The sequence below is a fragment of the Anser brachyrhynchus genome, assembly GCF_964034855.1.
Source record: "Anser brachyrhynchus genome assembly, chromosome: 17".
Lineage (NCBI taxonomy): Eukaryota > Metazoa > Chordata > Aves > Anseriformes > Anatidae > Anser > Anser brachyrhynchus.
The window spans coordinates 8,570,429-8,594,825 of NC_137710.1; the positions used below are offsets into that span (position 1 = coordinate 8,570,429).

Genomic DNA, 24,397 nt, shown 5'->3' on the forward strand with positions numbered 1-24,397 from the left:
CCATAATAATCATGAGGGCAGTTCTACACATGACTGCAAAGTGAATGTTCTTTTCAAATATTTACCAGGGAAAGTCTTTAAGCCATTGTTTATGAGAAATTGGACTTTATCTGCATGGATGTTTTTGTAATTAGTTGGGTTTTATGGAATGCATAGCAGTGCTTTCACAATTTTATCTCTAGTTCCAATCTTCTATTCATTTCTGGAATGCCAAAACAACATCTGTATTTCCTGCTACAGAAATGATTGGCAGCCATGTTTCAGGCAAATGTGTGCAAGAAAAAACAAATGGCAAATTTCATCTGCTAAATGACATTTACAGACTTGAAAGTCAAAATGCTGGTTTTGAAAAACCATGACGATGTATCTTAGGGGAAAAAGGCATAGACTTACAGTTTTGTCATTTGTCGTGAGCTACGGGGAAAAATAGGTTTGTCTTTGTAAACAGAATAGTAGTGTCTGTTAACAGGTTAGATATAATGTTTCGGTTTATTTTTTGCAATGAAAGTTTTAGCATAAGGGGTTATTAGTATAGATAAAAACAAATGTGTTTTAATATGCAGATAATTGATACAGTATGTGTAATGTAGTAAACGGTAGCTAACACCATGTACAGAACTTGTTTAAGGGAATATAAAGAAAAGAGAAGCTGGGAAAGAAGAATGGTTTCCAGTAAATGCTCAAAAAAGTCAGGTTAATGAAGAAACATTTGAAAAACTTCAATGTATGTGGTGGGAAATCCTTATTTTGTTTTCTGCTGAAGGCTGTTTTTGAGGGCTTGCTGAATGACCAGCTCCAAAATGGAGTTTTGCATAAATGCGGCAAGTGTTGGATCTAGATAGGACCTGTATGAAGCAAAATTTCACAGTCTTTATAAAGCATTCCTCATTGTCCCGTAAAGGTGTTGTTTTTCAGTTATGGCTTTCTTATGTCTCCATATCTTTCCTTCTAGACTTGTGACCCCTTTCCTAATCTCAGACAGGCATCTTCATACAGTCTTAGATGAACTCTTAAATAACTTTCTTTGACTAGATTTATGAAGTTTTCTCTGGCTTATCAACTTCAATGGACTATTCTTCCTCAGGCTTCAAAAAACTTGCTTTGAAGATGCCATTTTTCAGTTTGCAAAAACTTCCAGCTTCTTTAAAACTAGCATTGGAGTTCTGATGCTCCAGTGGCGTTGTGTCAGCACTAGAAATTAGGATTCTGGCACATTGCTTGACCTGTTTGGATGTAAAAAGTAGTCAGGACTTGTGGCTTGAATTGAAGCATGTCCTGGTCATATTTTGCTGTTATGTCATTTTTCATTTGCAGGAAGTTAGCATTTGCCCACAGAACATCCTTTTCATGCCTCTCCCTAACACCAGAGCCTGAGATTAGGACCAATTCAAACTATAGGTTGCAGCGTGGGCAAAATAGTGTTCCTGTTTCCCAATCCAGGGCCAACATAGAGGGTCTATGTCTACAAATAGCGAAGTTTGCGCCTGTTGACTCCGTGTTCTGTAAAAATGCATCGGGCAACTTTTTTTAAAAAAAAAAAAGTTCTGGTAGATTTTAAAACACTGTTCCTTATACGAGTTTTTTTTTTTTTTCCTGCTTTAAAAAGACCATCTGGTAAGCTTACCGATGGCTTACTATGGAAAGAGAGGGTGAAATGGATGGTTAACATGTTAACATCCTTTGCTTTTCAGGGAGTGACATAAGATGTGAGGTTTTTATACATTGATTGTATGCATGTTTGGACGGAAATTATTAGTGCCTTCTCCATTTGGAGCACTGGCTGCTAAGCTGGAATTCCAAAGATTTGGCCTTCCTCTGCCCGTTGTCCCAGGAGAAATCCTTGGATGCTACTTCTCTTAGGTAAAACAAAGCTTTGTGCTCTTTTCTCAGGGCCGTCCTGAATTGACACCCACAGCAATAGCTGCAGGAAAACTGCTGGCTCAGCGTCTTTTTGGCCAGTCTTCAGAATTGATGGACTATGACAATGTGAGTTACTTCTTTTTTCAGTAATAAAAACAAATCTTTCTTTTTTCTTTTTTTATTTTTTTTTCTGAAAAGGGTATTTAAAGGAATTGTATTTTTCCATCTGGAATCTAGTTTTGACAGCCAAAACAGATGTGTGTGACAGAGCTGCTCTTCTCAGTCATGCAAAATTCTCCCCTGCAGCTGCTTCATATGGTTCACAGTAACACTTTGTATCCTGATGAACAGGTACCTACTACAGTTTTCACTCCCTTGGAATATGGTTGTGTTGGGCTGTCGGAAGAAAAAGCCGTGCAGTGTTACGGATCAGATAATATCGAGGTATGAAAATATTTTTAATTTATAGCTTGTGTCAGAGTTGCACTATGGAAAAAATAAAAGTCCCCCAAATGCTGTATTTGCAGCTAGGGAGTTGGTGTCTTCAGAAGAGCTCAGGACTTTAAAAATATTGCAGTATGTCATAATGGAAACTATTACCTAGTGGGCTTAAAATTATTGGCTGTCTGATGGTTTTAACCTAGCTGCCATTTCAATAAATGATATTGCACAGCATCATTAAATAACAGTTACGTTCCTTTTAGTTGTCAGAAGTGCAGGTCAGGTTGTTTAGTCTAAGTTTTATGGATGTCCCCAGAAACATTCTCACAGGTTGTTCAATGTTATCTTTGTGGCTGAAATATCTTGATATGATGTGTGTGCATTGCATTTTGATGAAGAAACCTGATATGCCATATATTCACACCCAACCTTCTGATATGAGGATGAGATTAAGGTACGTGTGGTGAAGAAATTCATAATCACTATATAATAAGACAAAATTCAAACAAATCACACTTGAAAAGACATTTTATGTTATCTTTATTCACTCATCAAAAAGAATGTCAGTATATGATGCAGTAATTTATGGAAATACAAAGTGCAGTACTCTACTTCAATTTGTTATTAGTTCTGATTTTAATGCTTTTGAAATATACCTGAAGTTTATACTTGAGTGTTCCAGAATTGTTACCTGTTTTTTTTGTTTAAAATAATGAACATGAATTAATGTTTTTTTCTATAACGTTATCAAATATGTAGTAATAGTAATGGTTATAATATAAAACATCATTTTTTAATGTAATAGTACATTCTAATACAAATGTTACTGTTTTCCTTACCAGGTATACCATGCATATTATAAACCTTTAGAGTTTACAGTGGCTGAAAGAGATGCAACTCAATGCTATATGAAAGTGAGTGTTGTGAGCATTTAACTTGCTTTTAACTTAAAACAATATACGTGGTACAGCCAGCTTTGAGGAAGACTGTCTAGCAAAAAAAAAAAAAAGAGCACTTTCTGAAATGGTTGAGATCTTTTTTGGTGATAGCCTGTTTCTCTAGCGTAACTTCAAATATTTAATATTTATTACTTACTCCATTGCATCTTGAAAGTGCTTTGTAGGTATTAGCATTTTTCAGAAGTGATGTTCTACTGATTGATACCATCTATGGGCTGCTGTTAAGGTCCAAACAAATATTCTAACTTCCATAGAGATCAATCTCTGCTTCCCCCAGTGAAGTTCTTAACTAGCTCTAGTAATATTTGAGGCCATCTCTTATGAAAGTATACAACCATTTAAAAAAAAAGATGCACAAGGCTAACAAAACTAGCATAACTGTTCCCTGTCTTAGTTATGAAAATAAAAACCACCTGGTTTAGACCAAAATGTTGGATTTGAAGCATGTCTTCTAGAGCAATCCAATTTCTTCACTCTTCAAAAGTTCTGTGATACACTTGCCCATAATAGAGAATCTTAAATAAGGTGAATGTATCTGACTGTTAGAATATATCATAGTTTTCTTTTTCATTCTTTTCTCCTAAATATTAGGGAGCTGTCTTACTGGAATAAATGTAATAATTGCTGTATGTGAATCACAAATTATTATGCTATTCTGATTTTGTTAAGTAAGGAATATCCATTGTTAATAGCTGTAACCAGTTTTTCTAATATTTTGTCACATTGGACTTTTGTAAGTAGCTTAGCAACTTTGCCTTAACTATCCCAAGTGCCATTGCAGCTAAGGGGATGCTAATTCTTTTAGCTATTCCCTTTGAATTGTGTCAATGAAAGTGAATATTTGAGAACAAAATAGTAATGTCATAATAAATGTTGGATGGCATTGAATATGGTTCTTGTTAAACTCCCCAAACAAACGAACAAACGTTGAACTTAGAATTTAACACTGTAGTGCAAGAGGGTTTTTTCTTTAAAACTTTATTTAAACTGCCATGTCAGAATTGCTGCTGTTACTGGGATTCTTAATGACAATATCCAAGTCTTTACTGAGTAGCAGAACCAAACAGATTAGTGATGATGTAATGCTTGATGGGATGGTATAGGGATAGACTGATTTTATTCTCATAACGATAAACATGATGTCCTTATAGGAACAATTTTTTTTTTTTTTAGTCAGTTCTCTGATAAAAGTTAAGTGTGTATTGACTCAGGCCTTCACAAATGCTTAGTTACTCACCCTCATCTTTGCTTGCTACCAAGACTTGACTGCTGTTTAGGTTATGTGGCTGATGTGGTAAAAGCGTCTTGCCAAGCAAGCTTCCGTAAGTGTAAGGAATTACAAAGGCACAAAATATCTTATAATTGGTAGCGGTCATCTGCGGAAATACCGCTGATTAGCTGCTAAGAATACCTGCAAAAGCTCAGACACTGAAGGTGGTCCTTCAGTGTCAAGATGCCTGTAGTGTAGCAATTAAACTAATGAAGGTATTTTGAAATTTTCATACAAATGACAAACAGAAAAGTATTCAATATACCACAAATTGTTGCTGTCAGTGGCTCCCTGAAGTCTGAAAGAAATATGCTAATAAAGCTTTGATTCAGGAAACTGCTCAGGGACAAGCATAAGATCTATTGAAGTCACTAAGATTTAAGCAAGTGCGTAAGTTCTTGGCACAGTGGGAATCGACAGCTGAACTAGGATCTCGGGGCACTTCAATTTCATTTAATTCAACTTCGTGCCTTATCTTTAGATGTTCTAAGAAAAGATTTCTATGTAATGTATTGTTTTCAGATGGTGTGCTTACGAGAGAGAGAGCAACGAATCCTTGGCCTTCATTTCATTGGACCAAATGCAGGCGAAGTTATTCAAGGATTTGCTCTTGGAATCAAGTAAGTACAAAAGAATGTCTCTAGTTTCTAAAGCCTGCTTTTTAAATTATTGTAAGATTATAAAAGATAGCTGCCTAGTTTTGGCAACACTATAAAGAATCCTTGCTTTTTGTTACTTTATGTAGTATTGCACATATTTCTACTAAAAATACTGCAGTTCTTCATTAAGATATACTGGATTTAGCTATTGTAATACCGGATATAGTTAAGGAACAACTGATGAAAATACATCGTTGGCTCAGTATCATTAAAGCAAAAATTATAATTGTGCATTAACAAACTAATGTTAGTTTTCTCGAAGTGTAGCTGCTTTTGCATCCTGTGCACAGGATAGGAAATTGCTGCATAGTTTTGCAAGTCCCTTTAAAAGGATATTTGTGTTTTCCATTAAAAGCTTTCTTACACCTGCCGATCGTTTCCTTTTTTTTTAATCTCATCTTTAAATGTGCACGATTTGCTCCTTAAAAACTCAGCAAGGAGTTGCATGAATTTTAAGCTTCTGTGTATAAACCAACCAGTATGTGATAAGGTAAGAAGCAGTATCTGTAGGTTGATGGGAGAGGGAGGTACCTTTGTCTGGAACTGTCTGATAATTCCAAAAAGAAATGTACCCAAGTAGGTGAACTTTTGTGTTTTGATCTGGTTCCAGAGTTTACTCAGATTTGAATGTAGGAGTGCACTTTTCCTCACTTGTACATCTTTATTTTCACTTTGAAGGAGTAAGAAATGATTCCAGGTCCTCTCTGGTTAAAGGGAGCTGTTTTGCTCTCTTGTGTGCTAGACTTATTTGTTTTTCATTTCCCTTCTTTCTGCTGGTTTACATCTTCAGAAATGTGGATTTGTATATTTACATTATTATAGTTTTTTAAACTCATCTTTAAAGACAATAATCTGGGTTTCAAGAAATGCCCTCCCAATTGTGGTACTAGCTCATTGTCCTAAATATCATCGCTATTTTACTGCAGTTTTACTCGTGCAGTTGTGAGTGACTAGCATAAATGAAAAGCAGAAAGGATTAAGAAGGCAGGACCGCAACTATCATGTGAGCAATATCTTGGAAATCATTGATTGCAGTGTACCCTGAATACACATTTTCAACATGTGTTTGTAGTCCACTAATTGCCAGTGGTATAGGTTCTAGAAATACATTTTTTAGGATGTCATTGTTTTGAAGTTTTATCCAAAATAACCAGTGAAAAGGAAGCATATGAAACTGGAGTGCTTTTCTGCCTTTCCTGAGGGAAATTAAAGCTTTAGCCACAGTAAGAGGTTTTCAGCAGGTCAGATTCTTGTATTGGTTTCTATTGTATTTCACAAATCCAGAGTTTTCAATGTGGAACACCCACTGTAAAAGCTGCTGTTCTCCATCGTCAAATATTAGGTCTCACTTCTGTTTCTCCAAAGGATGATTTTTCATCTTCACTCTCCACTTAGCACTCTGGTAACATCTATGCTCAGCGGTGCTTTTCGCTTGTTGGTGCTTTTTTGGATATATGTGGGACACCAGAAGACTTCTGTGACTCTTTTCCCTGTATTTTGTACAGACAGAGTACATTATTCCATAGACAGCTTGAAATAATTTTCACATTTAAGTCCATTTCAGCTATTCTTACAGCATGACCTGCCAGGAATAGCAGCTCAAAGGAAAGTCATCAAATCTAAGAATGTTATTGGACAAGGAAAGGAATTAGGCTAGTGGGATTTTTAGCTCAGCTTTTTGTTCTCTCAGATGATGGAATTTTTCCTCCTGCCTATAGCATTGGTAATTTCAGTGTAAGCACTAGACTTTGTTAACAATCATAGAAGAATATTCTGGTATTACTTCCTTCATGAGATTGTTGCCTGCAGTCCTAATTTAAGATGTTCTTCCTGTGTATGCGTGGATATGTATGTATGTTTTTCCATCTGGAGTTGTTGAAACACATCTATGTACAAGAAAAGCTGAAGGCTGCAGTTTTGTCATATGTTTTTGCCATAGGCTCAGTTCCTACTTGGGATAAATTGCTTAATTCTCTCTGTCTCAACTCTTAGGACAACTCTTCTGTGCTTAACAGTGTAGTGCATTTAAATTTTGTTGTGCAAGTGCCTAAGAAATAATAAACAGCACTGAAGAATAAATGCTATTCTACCTGATAAAATTGACAAGAGTGGGATTAGCTTGATGTTTTAGGACATTCTACCTGCTTCAGGGTGAACAGTGTATGACTTTGTGGGTCTTTTTTTTCTTTTTGGTAGATGTGGTGCTACCTACCCTCAACTAATGAAGACAATTGGCATTCACCCTACCTGTGCTGAAGAAATTACCAAGTTGCATATTACAAAACGTTCTGGCTTGGATGCAACAGTCACAGGGTGCTGAGGTTAAATACCATCCCTGGAAAGAAGGAAAAAAAGCACAAAATATATCTGAAAAGAAAATGGACACTTGAGTTGAAACAGATGACTCAATGAAACTCAATGGCCTGAGTTCCAGAAATCTTTCTCATTCTTCCTGTAGACAGCTTTTTCTCACAGGCAGACAAAGAAATGGTCTTCACACCAGCTTTAAAGCCAATGCAGTCGTGCTGTGACAAATCTCTCTTCCAAAGTGCATATAACTCTTCTCTTGTTAGGAGCTTGCGAATAATCACAGCTTTATGTATAAAAGTATATCTGAAATCATTAACATCTTGAGGTCTTCTTAAGTTTAAGCAGTTGTTGTCTGAGTTTCTATGTTGGTATGGCTGACTGCCAACAGAATTTCCTCGCACTGTTTGTGTACAGATGCCAGGCATCAGACCGGGCTTCCCTTAGAATTTTGTTGATGGTCCTATCTCCTAAGTACTTGGATAGTTCATTACTGATCCTAATATTGAACATTGAATCTTTTTGCTCACTAGTAGGAACGAGTTCCCAGTGTACGCAACAATAGGTAAGCAATCATCTTTTTTTTTTAACCTTCAAAATGTAGTATAATATCTCACAAATTACTGCTTAAACACTGTATATTAAGCAATGTTGAAAAGTAGAATCAAAGCCACTAATAATCCAGCTCATGCAGCATTTTGTGTTTGTTTTAGAATGTGGAAGTCTGGCCGATGAAGTGGTGCATTTTCATTGGTTTTGTTTTTAATACTGTCTAACTGATGAGCTGGTTTCTGCTTTTAAGTGGATTTAGATAAAAGCATATGTTACTGAAGGGAACTATATTAAACAGTGAACTCAAAAAGAAATGGCCCTGCTCAGAACACACATGGAAAATAATTATCTGCAAACTCTTTTTTCAGAGTACTGGCCAGAGTAAGAAAGCATTAATCTATTGCAAGTTTCTTAATGCAAGTTTCTGATTATTTTCCTGCTATCCACAAGGGGGAGATGCTGGCTAATTTGTGGCAAGGAAAAAACAAAACTGATAGTGAAACTTGTTCTGCGGAAGCCTGTTAAATAGGTAGCGTGACAAAGCCACAACACAAAACAAACTTCATTAAATTTCAGTCTAAGTTGCAGTTGCCATCATGTTGACATGCATAGTCAGTTTCTTGCATAGTAGAATTGTACATGTAGGAAAGGGAGAGATCAGAATGTATACTTCTAGCAATTAATTTATATCAGTGTTTTTGCATGTGTAATTTGATGTTTTCATAGCTGTCCTATGTTCTGCTTGCTACACGTTTTGGAAGAGCAGGCTGATCATGCATATCTTTTACTATTTTTTCATTGACTATTTTGCTGCTACAGATTGCAGCATGATTGATTGATTTATTTCAAGTGTGAAATAGTTCTTTACTGTGAAAATTGTACTTGTCAGAGAAACTATTGCACAAAAATTGATCAGACATTCTAAAATACGTAGTAATAGCATTTATCATGCTCTTGTTTTCACTCGAATACTCTGTTTTTGAGGATTTGCTCTGACTTTAACAGTGACAAAAGAAATACTAAATGTTTTCTGTTCAAAGTTTCCTTATATTTCTGATCCATGAAAAAGGAAAGGCTGATGCAATTTGACTGCAAGTGGCATTCCCTATCAGATGTGCTGTTGCAATTTTTTTCCTATGAAATCATCAGTAAGCTTGTAATAGGAAAAAGAAAATTCTTTGAGTGGAAGTGTAGTCACAATACTACCTAAATATTGCCTTTAGAGGAAATGGTATGAAAACCCTACTAGGAAAAAAAAATTCCAAGCTGTAAAAATGTTTGTAGTAGATTATATTTTTGAAAATAATTTATAATATAAATTATAAAATATAAATTAATTTTATAATATTTTGAAACATTGAGATACTGAGCATCTCCGACTACAGAGATTTTGTGTTGAGAAACATCCCACCTCTGACTATACTCTAATGTGATGTGTGCAAGATATTTTTTTCCTACTGATTACCTATCATAGTTCCTTTTGCACCCCTGAATGAATATCAGTGGTCAGTCATGTGAAAGTGGCTTCTCTTCCCTGTCCTACTAATGCATCTAGTAGACTTTATCTGCCCCACAGACATATCAATGGAAAGATGAGTTCGTTTCATTCATCATAAAGTTGAAAATGATTTGAGACAACTAGTAAAGAGATCTCAAGGAAATGTGTCCTCAATATATTTGGTGTTTGAAACTAAGGCCTGTCAACGTACTTGAAATAATAGGAACTCTCTTGGTTTTAGAATTGTTATGTTGACTGCATGAAAACTGATCCTGTATCTTGAACTGCAGCCTAGTTCTCTTCCTCATTTAGTGGAAAATGTTGCCAACTGAGGTAAAACTAAATGTACATTCGCACCTACAGAACCCTAATGTCAGAATCAACAGTAAGATAGAAAAATGACTACTAGTATGCTTTGTGCTTTTTTTCCTGAAGGATTCTTTGAGGAACTCTCCAGGGATGGTCCTTAAGAATTGTTTTTAAAAGCCTGACTAATGTCAATTGGAATGGCTGATGTATGCCACAAATTATTATTACATGTGAAAGTTAAAAATAATTTTAGTCGGGCTTTTTCTCAGGATGCCAGCTGATGAAGTTTTGTTTGTCAAACCACAGCATGGTGCAAACAAGTCTGAGCATTGCTGGGTCCCTCATATGTATTATCCTGATATTTATTGTGATGTGAATTAACAAATTAATAAACATTGTATTTTTTAGTAAGTGCTTGTATTTGGTTAATTTTGCACATATGGCTTCAGCTTGTAAAAGATTTATTTTTTGATCTTAACGCTGTTTCTCGTGGTTGAAGTACATGTTAAGGAAACTAGTAGTAGTAGGCAGACTCAGGCCTGTTAATAAGGAAATGTTGATACCTGTTTTTCTCTGATGTGTAAACTGAATATCCATTATTCTGGGCTGAGTGACCTTCTAAACTATTTTAAATTTAAATTAAGAGCACCTCTGGACACAGTAGATATGGTTTCAAATATTCTATTTATTCCAACTAATGAGGTCTAACAGGTATGTTCACAGTCCATGTGTGTTGACGTGCTTTGTGAAGACTCATCAAGAGGTAACTTGGAAACTCCCCTGAAATGCAGTGCAGTCAGAGTGTTGTGCAGGGCTGCGCTATTATACATTTAGCTGTTTGGGTTTTAAACTAGAAAACATAGTGGAAAAAATACGTTACAGCAAAGCCAACTAATAGCTGTGGGTACTGATAGATAAAAACACTGGAAAATGAATGAAGAAATGCTAGCAATATAAGTTTAAAAACTCTGAGAAATTTCTGTCAGAAAAGAAGGGGGCTGCATTGTTTGAATTAATCTCAGATTTTTTTCTTTACATTCAGTTACTTTGATCAGAAGTTCCCATTAAGTTGGGAGATGCTGAGCTTCTGAAAATGACTAGTTTAACGTTATTTTAGTAGCTTCCCTGGATTTGATACTGAGAAGGAATATGGACTTAACTACATTTAAAGTTATTTTTACTTCTACATTTTTACTCTGTTCTAATTTCCTGGAATATTTCACTACAGGTTCTAACTAATTAGGATAGCTAGGAACAGTGGCTAAAAAGGGAATAAGGTAAGCAATGTTCTTGATTTTTTTCTCTGTATTTTCATATACCATTTAATCTTGCAACAAACAAGAATAACAGACAAGTATATAGACAGTGATCTTCATGAATTTATAAAATTGGGAATTGAACATACCATGTTACTTATACATAATGATAGCTTGTTCTGTACATTTAAGTTTTGCATTGTTATGCATTTTCATTTACATATGCATGTACTGTATGCCACTATACCTATTGGAAAACATTTCTACAGTTCAGATAATTCCAGATCAGGAGCTAGAAAAGTTTCAGTGCAGCAGACATGTTGCAGTATGGATCTATGTTGTTAGCAGAGTAACCATGCTAACAAACAAGTGTATTTCTAACCAAAACAGTTAAACATTGTACAGTTTCAAGTTTGAAGGCTTCTTTTCAGAGGGTAATGCTTATCCAACGAAGGAGGCAACTTTGTGTCCATCTAAATTGCCATTTTTCTAAATCCCAGTGAAATCAATGTACTAAAAGTTAATGTTAGCCGTTAATTTCAGTGGGATGCAAGCATGTGTCTTAAGTGCTTTGTTTAAGGGGAATCAATATAAGCATATGCCAAAATGTCTTTCATTATTACAGTTGGGGAACAGGCTGCAATTATGATTCAAAACATAAAAGATACAATAGACATCTATGATTAGGCAGTGAAATATGCCTTTAATAAGCATAGTGCAGACAGTTTGTTTTGCAATAAGTAAACTTGTATAAAATTCATTGACTTTTTCATTCTTTCAGATGTGTGCTCTCTTTTAAGAGAGTTTTTTTCGTTTTATGCACAAAGTTTTCCTGATGTTATTCCAGCAGAAAGGCTAGGTTTGCATACATTTATTCTAGTGCCAAACCTGAATTTTACTGGGAGGGGAGAAAAAAGAAGAGCAGACCTTTTTTGGTTTGGGGTATTTTTGTTTGTTTGTTTGCTTGCTTGCTGGGGCAGCATGCAACAGATTTGGTGTAATTACCCTATCTGATTTTTAAGAAATTGAATGTTTCTGTCCACTGCATGTCAAAGAGCTAATTATGTTTCCGCTGTGGCACTCAAAGTCAATATTATCAGCTCTTCTTAGTTCTAATCCTCTACATTGAATTTTGATGGGCCAGGTGAAATATCCCCTTCAGCACCTTACTGCAATTCTTGTCAATCATCTTGCCATGAAAAACATGCATATTACAAAGGCTTTGGCAACGCTGCATCTGATTTCAGTCTTTAATCTTATATGCACCTTAAGAAAACACCATTCCAACTGCTGACGTTCTGTTTGGGACATGAATGGGATTCTGTTTGCTGTGGGAAACAAAAGAAAATGATGAAATCTCTAAAGGATATAATGGAACACTTAGGCTATCGCAGCATGTAAGCTCAGTACTAAACCACTGGTCTAGGAAGAAAGCAAACAGGTTGGTGGATAGGTACAGAAATTAAGCAAAAGATTTCATGTAAGAAGGAAAAGGCAGGTGTCTTTATTTGTCATGTGATTATAAAATACCTCGTTTCAAGCTCTACTAGAGTTAGGAAGATTTCACCCCTATCTTTGAAAGCAGTGCTGTTCACTAAAGTCAATTTCTAAGCATGGCATCTGAGTACTGTGTGCCATTTTCTTGTTGTTTCTTATAGACAAGATCTAGCACATTTAAAATCTGCTGGTCCTACTATGGAAAATTAACATCATCCCTTAGAAGCTGGAATATAAACTAATAAGGCACATTTCCAGAATCTGATTGCATCAGTCAGAAAGATACAGTATGAAGAGAAAAGTGGATATTACCTGGGGGTGTTGTGTGAAATGGAGACCAGTCTTGTTTGAACAAGGTGCTTTGCATTGTTAGCTAGGTAGAGGTATTGGGAGTTGCAGCCTGTCAGAACCAGCATCTCCAAGGAGGGGGCGGGGGAAAATTTTTCCAGGCAAAAATCTATGCAGTTTGTGATAGGGTATGTCTAATGTATTAATACAATAATTTAAGGAAACCCTCTGTGCTTCATGAAAGATGAATACTCACCCTTTCTGCGTCTCCTCTCCCATTTTCCTTCAGCGTATACGAAGACCAGAAAGTGTTGTGTGGATTTTTTTTTCTGTCCTTCTTTCCCTTACCTTCAAGCAACCTGCGAATCAGACTTGTTCTTCCTTGTTTTGGCAGAAAACAGAAGAACAACAAGATTCCTCTTAAATCTTTCACAAGAAGACTTCTTTTTCCCAAGGCTGTGTTAGGATTTTGAATTATATATGTGGTAACAAATCTAAGGCAAAATTACTATAGATGCTTGTTTATTCTATGTTTATTAAAGTATTAAATAAATATTTTAGTAAAATAAGGAGATAACTAACATTTTCTAAAATACCAAGGGGAAGAAAACTGAAAAAAGAAAAGACAGCTTTTAGGCTTTACGCTTTAAAAAAAAATATCAAGAAAATACATTAATACTTCACCTTCTTTGCAATGTTACAGTAAGACAATGCTCAAATGCAAATTATTACACTGTGTACTTCTAACAAAACAGAGTCAGAACTGAAAGCAACCAAACAATACTCTATTCACGCAGTGTCAGAGCAACAAGCTATGTTGCAGCTTTCAACTTTATGCAGGAGGTTGAGCTGTCTTACATGATGCCTTAGAGTTTCTAACACAATTAGTGATGCTCAGGAATCTTTATTTAAACAAATTTAGTTTTTCAACAGGGACAAAGGATTGAGCTTTGGCATTTTTATTAAATCCTGGTAATCTTCCTTTTTGTGTCTCAAAGGATGAAGAGGAAGTGCATTAATTTTCACATGAAGGCAAATTGTACAAACACAGCTGAAAACATCAGGAAATACAGGGATTTTCCTTAGAGAGATGCCATTAACTAATGTTCTGCTGGAAAGAGACTCCTAAATTATTGGGCACAGTAGTTTGGGCGGCAGGACACTCATACTCTGATAGCACTGTTCAGTTCAGCTTGCTTAGATGAATGATTCCTGATTCCAGTAATATAGAAAGCAGAGATTATTAACCATATAACAGGAAGTAATTTAAAAGACACAGGCTGATTTGAAGACTTAAGAAATGGGTTTCAGATTATCAAAGGATTTAATTAATTTACATCAGACTGAGATCTAATTAAATCATGAGAGACCTTTTGATTTTTGCCTCTTCAAGTTCTTATTGAGTTTATTTTTTAGACCTATTTCAAACACAGGAAAAATAAGGACAATTCTCTTGACACTTCGGATTTTGCTTGCATTGATTCCTGGCCATATATCCCAGACATATGTAGAATGTAAGTTTTGGGTCAAGATTTTGATCTTGTCCTTGAGTAGAGAGGAATAAAATTAAATGTCTTTCTTTTTTTTTTCTGGCTTTCTGCAAGATTTTCATTCTATTACATTTAGTTACATTTAGTCCCATTCAAGAGTTAATGAGCGAATCCCCTTTGGATGGGAGTCCAAAGCGTCCAATGTATTCTTAAGAGAGCATTTCAGGATTTTCTGCTTGCCCCTTCCTTTAACTCCCTTGCACTTTCTGAACCTGGTAATGCCACAGCATCAGAGGAGACAGTTCTAAATAACTCCTGCCCTTAGCTGTGGCGTAGTCTCTGTTGAAGAATAAGAGATCATCCATTTGAGAGTGTTTATATTGTGACCTTCTGAAGGGCGTCATCTTTCCTTAATGACAAAATGCATCGGATTCACAGGTTGTGACAACAGTGCCTCAGGGTTTGCCTGACAGTGGCAGAATGGAGCATTAGATGAAATCTGCTTGTAAAATGCAAGGTGGTTTTCTCCGTCGCTGTGATTATTGAGAGCTCTAAGGTCTTACACTTTTTGTATCAAGTAGCAAAATATTGAAGCATGTGAAGTACCCTGGACTGCACTAAGATTGTCTGCATGTGGGGCTAAAACCTCTTTGTGAAGCCACCTCCTTGTCTTGCCTTCTGGTTCTGGAAGTCCTAACATTTCTCAAGTTCACAAGTTGGATGAACGTTTGCTTTAAGCTATTGAGTTGATGGCTAAGAACAGCAGAAGGGGGTGCTCACTTGGATCTGCATTATTGATTGAAGCACTCTCTCTCACTGTACTTCAGTGAAGTGTAGCCAAGAACAACAAGATAAGAATTAATAAAAGTGACAAGGGAGTTTCTCAGCCGGTGCTGGTGCACATTAGCCTGGATGAAGAGAAAAAGAAGCTGATACTTGAGTCCTTTGAGTTGTGAAGGATCTGGTCAGTCCTTGAAGGGGAAGCACATGAATGGCCTAGTTGTCATCGCATTTTATTTTTCCTCCAACTTTGACTAATGGTGCATTTCCTCTGGCCTCCTACGGCCCGTCCGTGCCTGACTTGCTTTGTCACTCTTCACGTCTAGTCACTGCCTTTACTGTCCACCCTGTTCCCATGGCAGGAACCCAGTGTCCTCTAAAAAAACGCACAGGCACAAACCATCTGTCATTCTTCCCACTCCTCTTTCAAGCGACCACTTCCCATATTGTGTGGCCTTGCAGGCTGAAAGCAGTCTGCCTTCCCGCTGTGTGCTTGGAGTACATGCCAACTCTCCCTGCTTGATAAGGGAGCTCCTGGCATTCTGCCTGTAAAAATACTAATGGGCATCTCCCTGTTGATAACCAGCTCTGCCTTTATTGTGTTCAGGGGGTGATAAGTTGTCTGGACCAACAAGAAATTGCCCCTTTTGCTTCTTTGCAGCCGAAGTTATTAGGGTCAAATTAGGTGTGAGTTGTGAAATTAATCATTACAAGCAAAAACAATTTGTAGTGTGCTATGGACAAAGGAAAAAAGAAACTGGAGTATAGAAGGGGAAATTATTGTAGACACAACCAAAATGGTCAGGAAGAGGAGGAAAGAACAGCTGGCAATGATGTACAAGGATGCTGAGCTAAGCCCATAGGCTGTGCTGGATTTCTTCTGCTGCACCTGTGGACTATGAAATCATAGAACAAGGTAGTTCTTTTATGTCATTTGAGAGTCCCAATTAATCTACTCACAACGTGTCATACAGAGAAGAAGATACCTGGCTTCTCTTTGCATAAAAGCACTATTTCTAGTGCATGCGTTATTTACTGGCATTCCTTGCACATCTCTAGTTGTGTCCCTACCAGAAGCATGTTCATGGGGCTTTTTATAGTTAGGTACTCCAGGAGAATCTGCAGCTCTGGCCACCAACATAGACTGAGCTGTGCCCAAGCTGCATCTGCCAAGTGGGCAACACTGATAGTATAATTAGATATACGTTTATCTATGAAAACTCTCAACAAATAATCAAAGTTTTCTGTATGTTCAGTTTTTAAAAAAAAGCCTATTTGCTTGTTTTCTGGGGGAAAAAAATTGTTTTCTTCCACTGGCTTGTGGAAGATAGGATCTGAATCACTAGTCTGAATTACATGGACGTAGGTCTTGCTGGAAATGAAGTCCAGCAGATCTAAGTTATAAGTGGAATTTCTAAGGGGAGAGTCTAGTCCATCCTTCTGAGGCAGCACCTGACAATTCACGTGTGACCTATGTATAGGAATGCTGTCCTCTGAATCACGTCTTTTCCTTAGCAACAGCCCCCTCCCCATATAGCAGGACCCATGGTACTGACTGACAGTAAAAGAGATTATGGGAGTGTGTTATATTGCTTTATTTCATTTTGCCAAATTCTACAAAGCCTGTTACTGACAGTGGGAAATAATAGCATTCAGAGCAGTGACTGCTTTCATCTTCACTTTAGTACAGTCACTGATAAACAGCTTTCTCAAAGAGCATTCTGCTTTTGCCACACATATGAAATTCTTGTGTCTTTGCCCCATGTAGTTGTGTGCAAGATCAGTACCGGAGGGTTCTGCCCAGGTATAAGCAGCTATGGGAGTTATCTGAACCACCAAGTGGAGCCACGCTGCGACTGGTTTAGGTGGCTGCTGTATTGTCTGACCCAGATGTCATACTTCCGAGTAGAGGCTGTGCCACGGATTGTAGCTCCAGTGTGTTCCCTTGAGCTGCTGGAGACCAGGGAGATCCCACCTGGTTTGCCCAGATACAACAGCATAGCTTGGACTCGCTGCCTGGGGACACAGCTTTTTGGGTGAGTTGTTGCTAGGGCTGCACTCAAAGCAGTATTTAAGGGAGTCGATTAGAAGCAAGCAATGTAGATAAACCTTCAGGCTATGCATATGGAACAATGTTGTTGGTATGACAACCTTTCCAGTCTTAGTTTCTGTGTCTATTTTTCCAGAACCATTAAACAAGTTTGGGAGAAGGAAGATGCACCTCAGAGGTCAAACGTATGAAAGCAAAGCCTGCTGGATGCACCAAGAGCTTTTTTTGAATTCAATTCTAACATCAGAAACTGGGGAGCTGTGAGGGGGAGAAGGGCCAAGAAAATAGTGCAGCGCCCACTGAAACGCTTCCATTTTGCTTTCTGGGGTGAGAAACCTGAACTTTGTGCCTAAAATATAAAGCTGAAGGTGTGCTGGATTTGCTTGGAAATGCTGCAAAGCTATTCTCATTTCCTGTAACTATTGAGAGATTGGCCTTCTTCCATGGCTAAGCTCCGGTTCTTAGCTAGCCAGAATGAAGTGGCAAAAGAAATTCACTCTCTCTTTCATCTTATAGTATATGTACCAAGGCAAGAACCAGAACTTTGAACCATTAATTCCTAAGTCTGTGCCTTGATTTCCTGCAGTAGGAACTGTGTTAAGGGTTCCGTCTTCTCTTACCAAATCTAATTGTTAATTGCATCTTCTTTTCTCTAGCCCCTGCCACAAGGAGTGACTGCCTTCTGTGCTGATGACAGATCTGCCCTTCTGTTATCAGGCACTGCTCTTTTGCCATCTCAGTTTCATAACAATTGCCTCTGCCTGAGAGCCAGTGGAGCAGCCATGTTGGGCAAAGTGGTCCTCTGAGGAGAATGATGGATGACAGAGTGATTCCCTTCGACATAGCTGGGGCACTGAGGTTAATTTTTTTCTGTCTCCCCATATTCACCCTTTTCCTGCTGTGCATTCTTAAAACGAATCATGATATAACTGTATGAACAGCACACCCAGATGATGATAATGGTAACTTGAAAAAAACATTTTATCACACTGCTGTGTGTCACTTTTGTCGAAATTGTCAGGAAAGCAATAATTGCTACAGGTGGCAGAGGCTGCCAGATGACCATTATAGGGCACATAGGGAAAAAATTTGACTGCCTTTGCCAAATTTCTGGTGTTTACGCCAGCAATGCTGCTTCACTTTTTCCCCCTATGCTCACATGTCATTTTGCTACAGCTCACATACTGGCCTCAATCCTCTGCCCAAAAAAGAAGTAGGTCTGGCATTCATACTGTGCTGTTTCTGCTGGACTCTAGAGGATGAGTTTGCAGTGAGGATACTGGCATAGAACTTGGGAGATAGCATGCCAGAACAAAGCATAGTGTGTGTGGAATCAGCTTGCCCTAAAAATTGTCTACAGGCAGTACAGATGTTCTCATGGAGATAAGTTCTCAGAACTGGATCTCAGCTGTATTGAGAATCAGCTTTGTATTTACATCCTTCCCTGAAATATTCTCTAATAGTTGATTTAACCAGTCTTTAGCAGAGATCATATTTCTAGTTTGGGATTCCCTTTATACATCTTTCATTAATACAGGGATTCTCTGCACTCAGAGACCAGCACCGCAGAACAGCTGGATCCATTTTGGCTTGACAAGGGGCATGGACTTTTTTTATATATATATTTATGGCTCTCATGAATGTTCAGAATGCTTTTTATAAATATTAAAAATAATCAAGGGTTCTGGAAAGAATTCATACTGCATTGCCATCATCTGCAGGAGTTCTTCCATCTTCCTCTAGAATATGTATTACTAGTTGACACTGGGAACTAACTGGTCCAGCCTGTGTATTTCTAGCTACAGCTAGAGGAAAAGGAGGCTACAAAGGGAATTGGTATCTCTTGATCATCAGAGAGAGCAAATATAATACAGGCGGCAGCCTGACTGCCCCCGGAGCAAGTCAGAAGCAAGAAGCTTTCAAGCAGGCACCTCAAAAAGTTCCCCAGAGTTTTACTCTGCCTGCTGTACCCGCTGTGGTTATTTGGTAGGTTGCTTGCCCTGCTTGTCTTGAGGTAGCTAGAGTTGAAGCATGTGTTTTCCATTTAGAGCTTGGAGGATGCCCAGGTCTGACTTGGCATGCTGTCTGCACTGGGCATCAGCAGTACAGATGTGGAAACCACAAACCCGATTAATATGAGCCTAGGGTAAAGACTCAAATAAGCTTATAAATAAAACCAGACTTGCAGATTATTTGTTTCCATATTAGTCTATAATAGACCCTACTCAATATGTTTGTTTTATTTGGTTTGGTGACCAACATAGGTATTTATATTTCTAATAAAAATTTAAATCAGAATAAAACAGACCAAGTAAGCTTAAATTATTTGTGCAGAAGATGATTGCAACTGTCTGTAGCATGTAATTCCTTACATGAAATGCTAGCATTCTTTGAACAGAGATGTGACAAATTCCTCAGTATTTAATTTACTGTTCCTTCCTGGCTCCAAATTCTACATTTATATATTAAAATGGACTCCTAAACCTCAATGAACAATTCAGAGGTGTTGGATGGCTTGGTGGGTCAAATTCTTGATGTAAGCACCATATGTATGATCTTGGGTGAGTCACTAAATGATCCTCACGTCTTAATTTGAAGTAGTGATCCTGTGCTAATGGCAGAGGGCATACAAGTACCTGTTAAAACTGGTGTTGTTTTTTTCCCTACAGGTCTCCTGCAGAGCTTTGGGCATACCTGAGGACCTCCATTGCTCCTTTTCACTGTAACTTCAGCTGCTGCAGTGAAGCTAATGAAACCATTCAGAGGAGAGATCCAAGGAATCATCTAAGAAGGTTCTTCAACAGTACTGACACTAGTGGAGATAATCTTATCCTGGGACCCGCTGGCCCCTTGTTCCAGGTGACATTGCCTTGACTCAGCTCCCTTGAATCACAGTTGTACCAGAATTATCTATGGTTTGGCAGCAATAGGACATCTGGTTTATTCTGCTTGCGCTATGACTCTTAGGATGGGATGTCTACACAAGACATAACAAGTCTCTCAAGTGAGACTTGTGCCAAGGCTTTGCGTACACCTGTGGTAAGTAATATCTACAGCTGATCAGCTAGGCCTACCTAGTTTTTAGACCATGTCAAGGTGACGTAACTGGAATTAATGCTTCTGTCCCCTAGATCTCCTAAACAGACAACAGAGGGAAATAAGCACTTCCACATGCTGTTTGGATCTCACATAAGCTATCAAGGGAGTATGGAGTTCTTGCATCCCAGTGGAATGAACCTGAGCCTTGGGTAAGTGTTTGCAGCGACTTTTTTGTGCTAGTGTGGCTCCAAGACAAATGAATAAACAAACGGTGCTCTCTTCCCATCTTTGCCTTGCAAAAAAAAAAAAACAAGGGAAAAAATGCTCTCACCCTTTGTTAGGTTGTCAATGCCAGAGGAAAGACACCAGCAGCTATTCCATTCAAATGCCCAGTTTTTCTTTCCAATTGTTTCTTTGGGTTCCTTTTTTATTTTTTCTCCTCTTCAGCTGGTTGAGCGATGGTCTGTTCTTATGAAACAAGTTTTTAGCTTCACAATGGTCCTGACTTCTCATTGTTTGAAAGGCAAGAGGGTCACTCAAAGTAAACTCTCTCATAGACAATGTTTTTCCACGTGGAAATGTCGGAGGGCCACTCTGTCCTGTCAGCCCAGAAAGGCCAGAAGATGCCTTCAGACTCCCCAGGTGCATCTGTGTTTGTTTTCTAATGTTATTGCACATAAGGTATCATTAATATTATGTCCAAAGCTTGTCTTTTGAAACAGAGTCAACACGTCTAAACTATTAGTCAGCCACAGGGAAAAAGGAAAGGATTAGTCATCACTGTAAGGAATTAACCCTTTCCATTGCCCAAAGAAGAAGTTAAAGATGATATGACCTCCTTAAATTGCAAAAGGGACGTGATTATTTTTTCTCACAAAGTAGTGGGAATAATTTCTCTTGCTTTGGCAGTCAGAAATAAAATGTAACAGCCTGTATTATGTGGAAATCAGACAAGACTGCTTGGTGACGTTCAAGACATCATTCTCTTTCCTGTAGCACACGCCATTGAAAGGCAGGAAATTTCCCTCCCACCCACCTTTTTATTTTTTTTAAATCTCCTTTTCCCTGTGGGCTGCCTCAGGTACTGGGCTAGGCTTGGCATGTAGACACAACTAGAAATGTAGGCGAGACTTCATGGAGCAAAGTGTCCAAGTGCTGAGTGAGCGTCCAATGGGCCGTAGCAAAATGCACAACCAAGTCAAAGAAAAATGGAAAATATTTCATAAAATTCATCTTTGCATCCCTTTTTCCTCTCTTGATATATGGCCTCTTATTCACAGCTGCCCAAGCCCCGGCCCGTGTGTAAATATGTCAGTGCACCAATGAGACGGAACATGGTCACAGAAATGCTGGCGGCTGCTCCCAGATAAAAATGCTGAGCTGGAGCCGAGGCGTTTATTGTAAATAAAGATCAAGGCAAAGCAGCAACATTTCTGTTCGACTTGAGCTTGCCAAGGTTGCTAGTCGAGCTCCTTTCACAACTACCATATGTCCACATGGATTTCCCCTTCCAGAAAGTGACATGTTACTCTTATGACAGCTCTGTAGCTGTTGCAAGTTCCTCGATACTTTCCATGTGTTGTTTTGTAATAACCTGGCAACACTGATGGCAGATGGGTCAATGGGTGCATGTGTGTGCATGCAAGGGAGAGGTAGACTTCCAGGTCTAATACTGCTGTACCTTAACAGCAACTTTGCAGGGCCTGGGAAACATTAATGCTTTTTTTTGTTCTTCTCAGTAGAGGGCACTGGATCCTATAAATAGGAGGTGGTACAGTGCAGCGTAAAGGGCTTGATAGCTTTAGCAGATGGGTTGATTTTATTTTTTGGAGGGGGAGATGCTGATGGTGTGGAAGAGAAGTCTGTGGCTCTGTCTGCTGCACACCAGTTGAACAAGAGACATCCAATGGCGTGTGTTAGGTGATAAACTTGTGGTTTTTTTATGTATGTTTTATTTTACTTAAAGTGGCAGCTAAAAAATCGGTCATCTGGAAACCAGGTTGGCTAAAGCACTAGCCATCTGGCATCCTTCTGAACAGCAGCACCAGCCAGCTGGCACAACTGGGGAAGATGCAAGCACCTACAAACTAGAGCCTGAACAGCACAAGCTGGCATGGAAACTGCTTGAATTGTACAGGCTTGTTCCTCCAGTCCAAAGAGAAACTGTAGGAGTGGTCTGTAAGGAGTTGGTTGAACCAGGGAGTTTTGCCTTCTTCGTAGCTGTTGATTCAGAAATGCCCAAAATTTCAATATATGTATTTTTTTCCAGTGAGTGTCCTGTTCTCAGCAATACCTGCAAATGCTGTACTGTCAATCTGCTCTGCTCTCCCTTTTTTTGTCGTTGAGGTTTCTTTGCTGTGTGCTGGAGTTTGTATTGTTTTCACTGATGGCTCAGATGAACTGTAAGCCAAAGAGACTAACAAAAATATTAGGAATGCAGCTTTTTCAGATGATTTTTTTAAGCTTCGATGGATCTCACACATATCTTGTAACAATTCTTTTAATGGAAGTTTTAATGTTAATAGAGAATATTTATTAAAAAATCTTCCTAAGCCTTCACCTGGGACTCGTCTAAGATGTTGAGGATTTGGTACAATTAACTCATATAATTCAAGAATAAGAGATTGAATTATTTGTTTTCCACGCTAACAGATACTAACCTATGTTCTTGAGCTGACTAGGGTGCTTCACTGAAATTGATGGCTCCACGTGCTCTACTAGGCAATAAAATTGAATGCTGTCACAATATGTGCTTCAGCTCTGCTGAAGAAAATTGCGTGGCCATGCTGTTTCCTAAAAAGCAGCTGGTTAGTTATTGAGGGTTTTATACTTCTATAGCTTCACATCTCACCACACCCAGGCAATTGTCAGACTCAAGTTAGAAGTTAAATTTGCTGGGAAATGTGGCTGTATCTTCCAGCATTTACTGTTTCCTGAGCTTAATGGGACTCAGGCTTACTTGCCTTGCATAGCAGCAAGATCGGTCTCGGAATAGGGAGAGAGCAGCAGCTTTGCTTTCACATACCCTCTCTCTCACAAGTCTGAGCTCCTCTCTTTTCCTTGTCAAGATAATATGGTTCAAGAGCTGCCCATGAAGCACAGGTGGCTGGCCTTTGGCCTGTAGTGCTGTGTGCTGCTGTTCCCATTTAAATCAGGTAGAAGCTGTGATTGCTGAGGGTTCTGGGTTTGTTCTTTTATTAAATAGCAGGTCCTAACAGTTGGCAACGTTCTCCAATCCAGAAGCTGTGTGATGAAAGGCCATATTATGGCAGGCTCCAGTGTATCTTTTCATCTGTCCTACTTGGTACGGCATGTTCCAGGTAGAGACTGGCAAGATGTTAGTGCTAAAACCTGCTGTTCCCTAATGGCAACAGCAGTATCCTGGCTCCTTGTCATGGGTTCAGATCTCAGCTCTGTTTGACTGCCCTGAAAAGTAGTGCTCCCATCAAAGTTCTTTGATATGTGAAGACTTCCTGACTTGGGCACACTATTCTGTGAAGGGAGATGAATGCCTTTTAACTCCTGTACAAACAGATGTGCTCTTGAAGTGACTCCTATAGTCTGCATTTTGTACCCAACTTCACCTTCCGCTGCAGAAGCGTGATATTGTACCTTCATTTCTGGTACTGTAAATCATCATTCCTTAACGGTTATTCAGTAGAGAAGTAGGTAGATGATAAACTTGGCCATAACTTGGTTCAGTAGCAATTTCCCTTAGAAGTTTTAAAGTGTGATTTATTTATTTTTTCCAACAGTTCTCTGACAGGTTAATGGGGTACATGGACAGGAGACTTCAGCTTTATCCCCTGGAGCTGTGACAGTCTGAGGTGTTGCCTGGCTCAGCTCCTAGATGTGAAAGGAAGGAATAACTTGCACTTCTTCCCAGTCATTTCCTGATGCTCACTGGTAGAAAACAGACGTGATTCACTCCAGAAGGTACCATACTGCTGAGTGCTCCCAGGTGTCTGATCTACCAAGCAAAGTTGGTAGCATCAGCTGTCTCTAAAGTTTCCCTTTCCTGAGGAGAGGCTAGTGTCAGCCTCAAACTCTCAGAGGCCTGACATCAAACTGCGTAGGGTTTTGTTAGAAGCTGACTGAAAACGTGGTGCTGTTATTATCTGACACTGGCTGAAACAAAAGCC

The 24,397-nt window shown here is 38.5% G+C and overlaps 1 protein-coding gene across 6 annotated transcripts in view; it reads left to right on the forward strand.

The window, feature by feature from the left end:
• Positions 1-24,397, forward strand: part of TXNRD2 (thioredoxin reductase 2) — an 83,284-nt gene that overhangs the window by 28,647 nt on the left and 30,240 nt on the right. For 3 of the 6 annotated variants that reach the window (XM_080559790.1, XM_080559788.1, XM_080559789.1), the window contains 5 exons: positions 1,891-1,986; positions 2,212-2,304; positions 3,144-3,215; positions 5,053-5,150; positions 7,386-10,266. In XM_080559790.1, the coding sequence (XP_080415916.1) occupies positions 1,891-1,986; positions 2,212-2,304; positions 3,144-3,215; positions 5,053-5,150; positions 7,386-7,509 (483 nt within the window). In that variant the 3' untranslated portion in view covers positions 7,510-10,266. Of the gene's footprint in view, positions 1-1,890; positions 1,987-2,211; positions 2,305-3,143; positions 3,216-5,052; positions 5,151-7,385; positions 10,267-16,934; positions 17,203-17,352; positions 17,544-17,872; positions 18,075-19,885; positions 20,256-20,347; positions 20,465-24,010; positions 24,192-24,397 lie in introns of those variants that run through there. The other 3 variants (XR_013940405.1, XR_013940407.1, XR_013940406.1) reach the window with 2 other exon arrangements.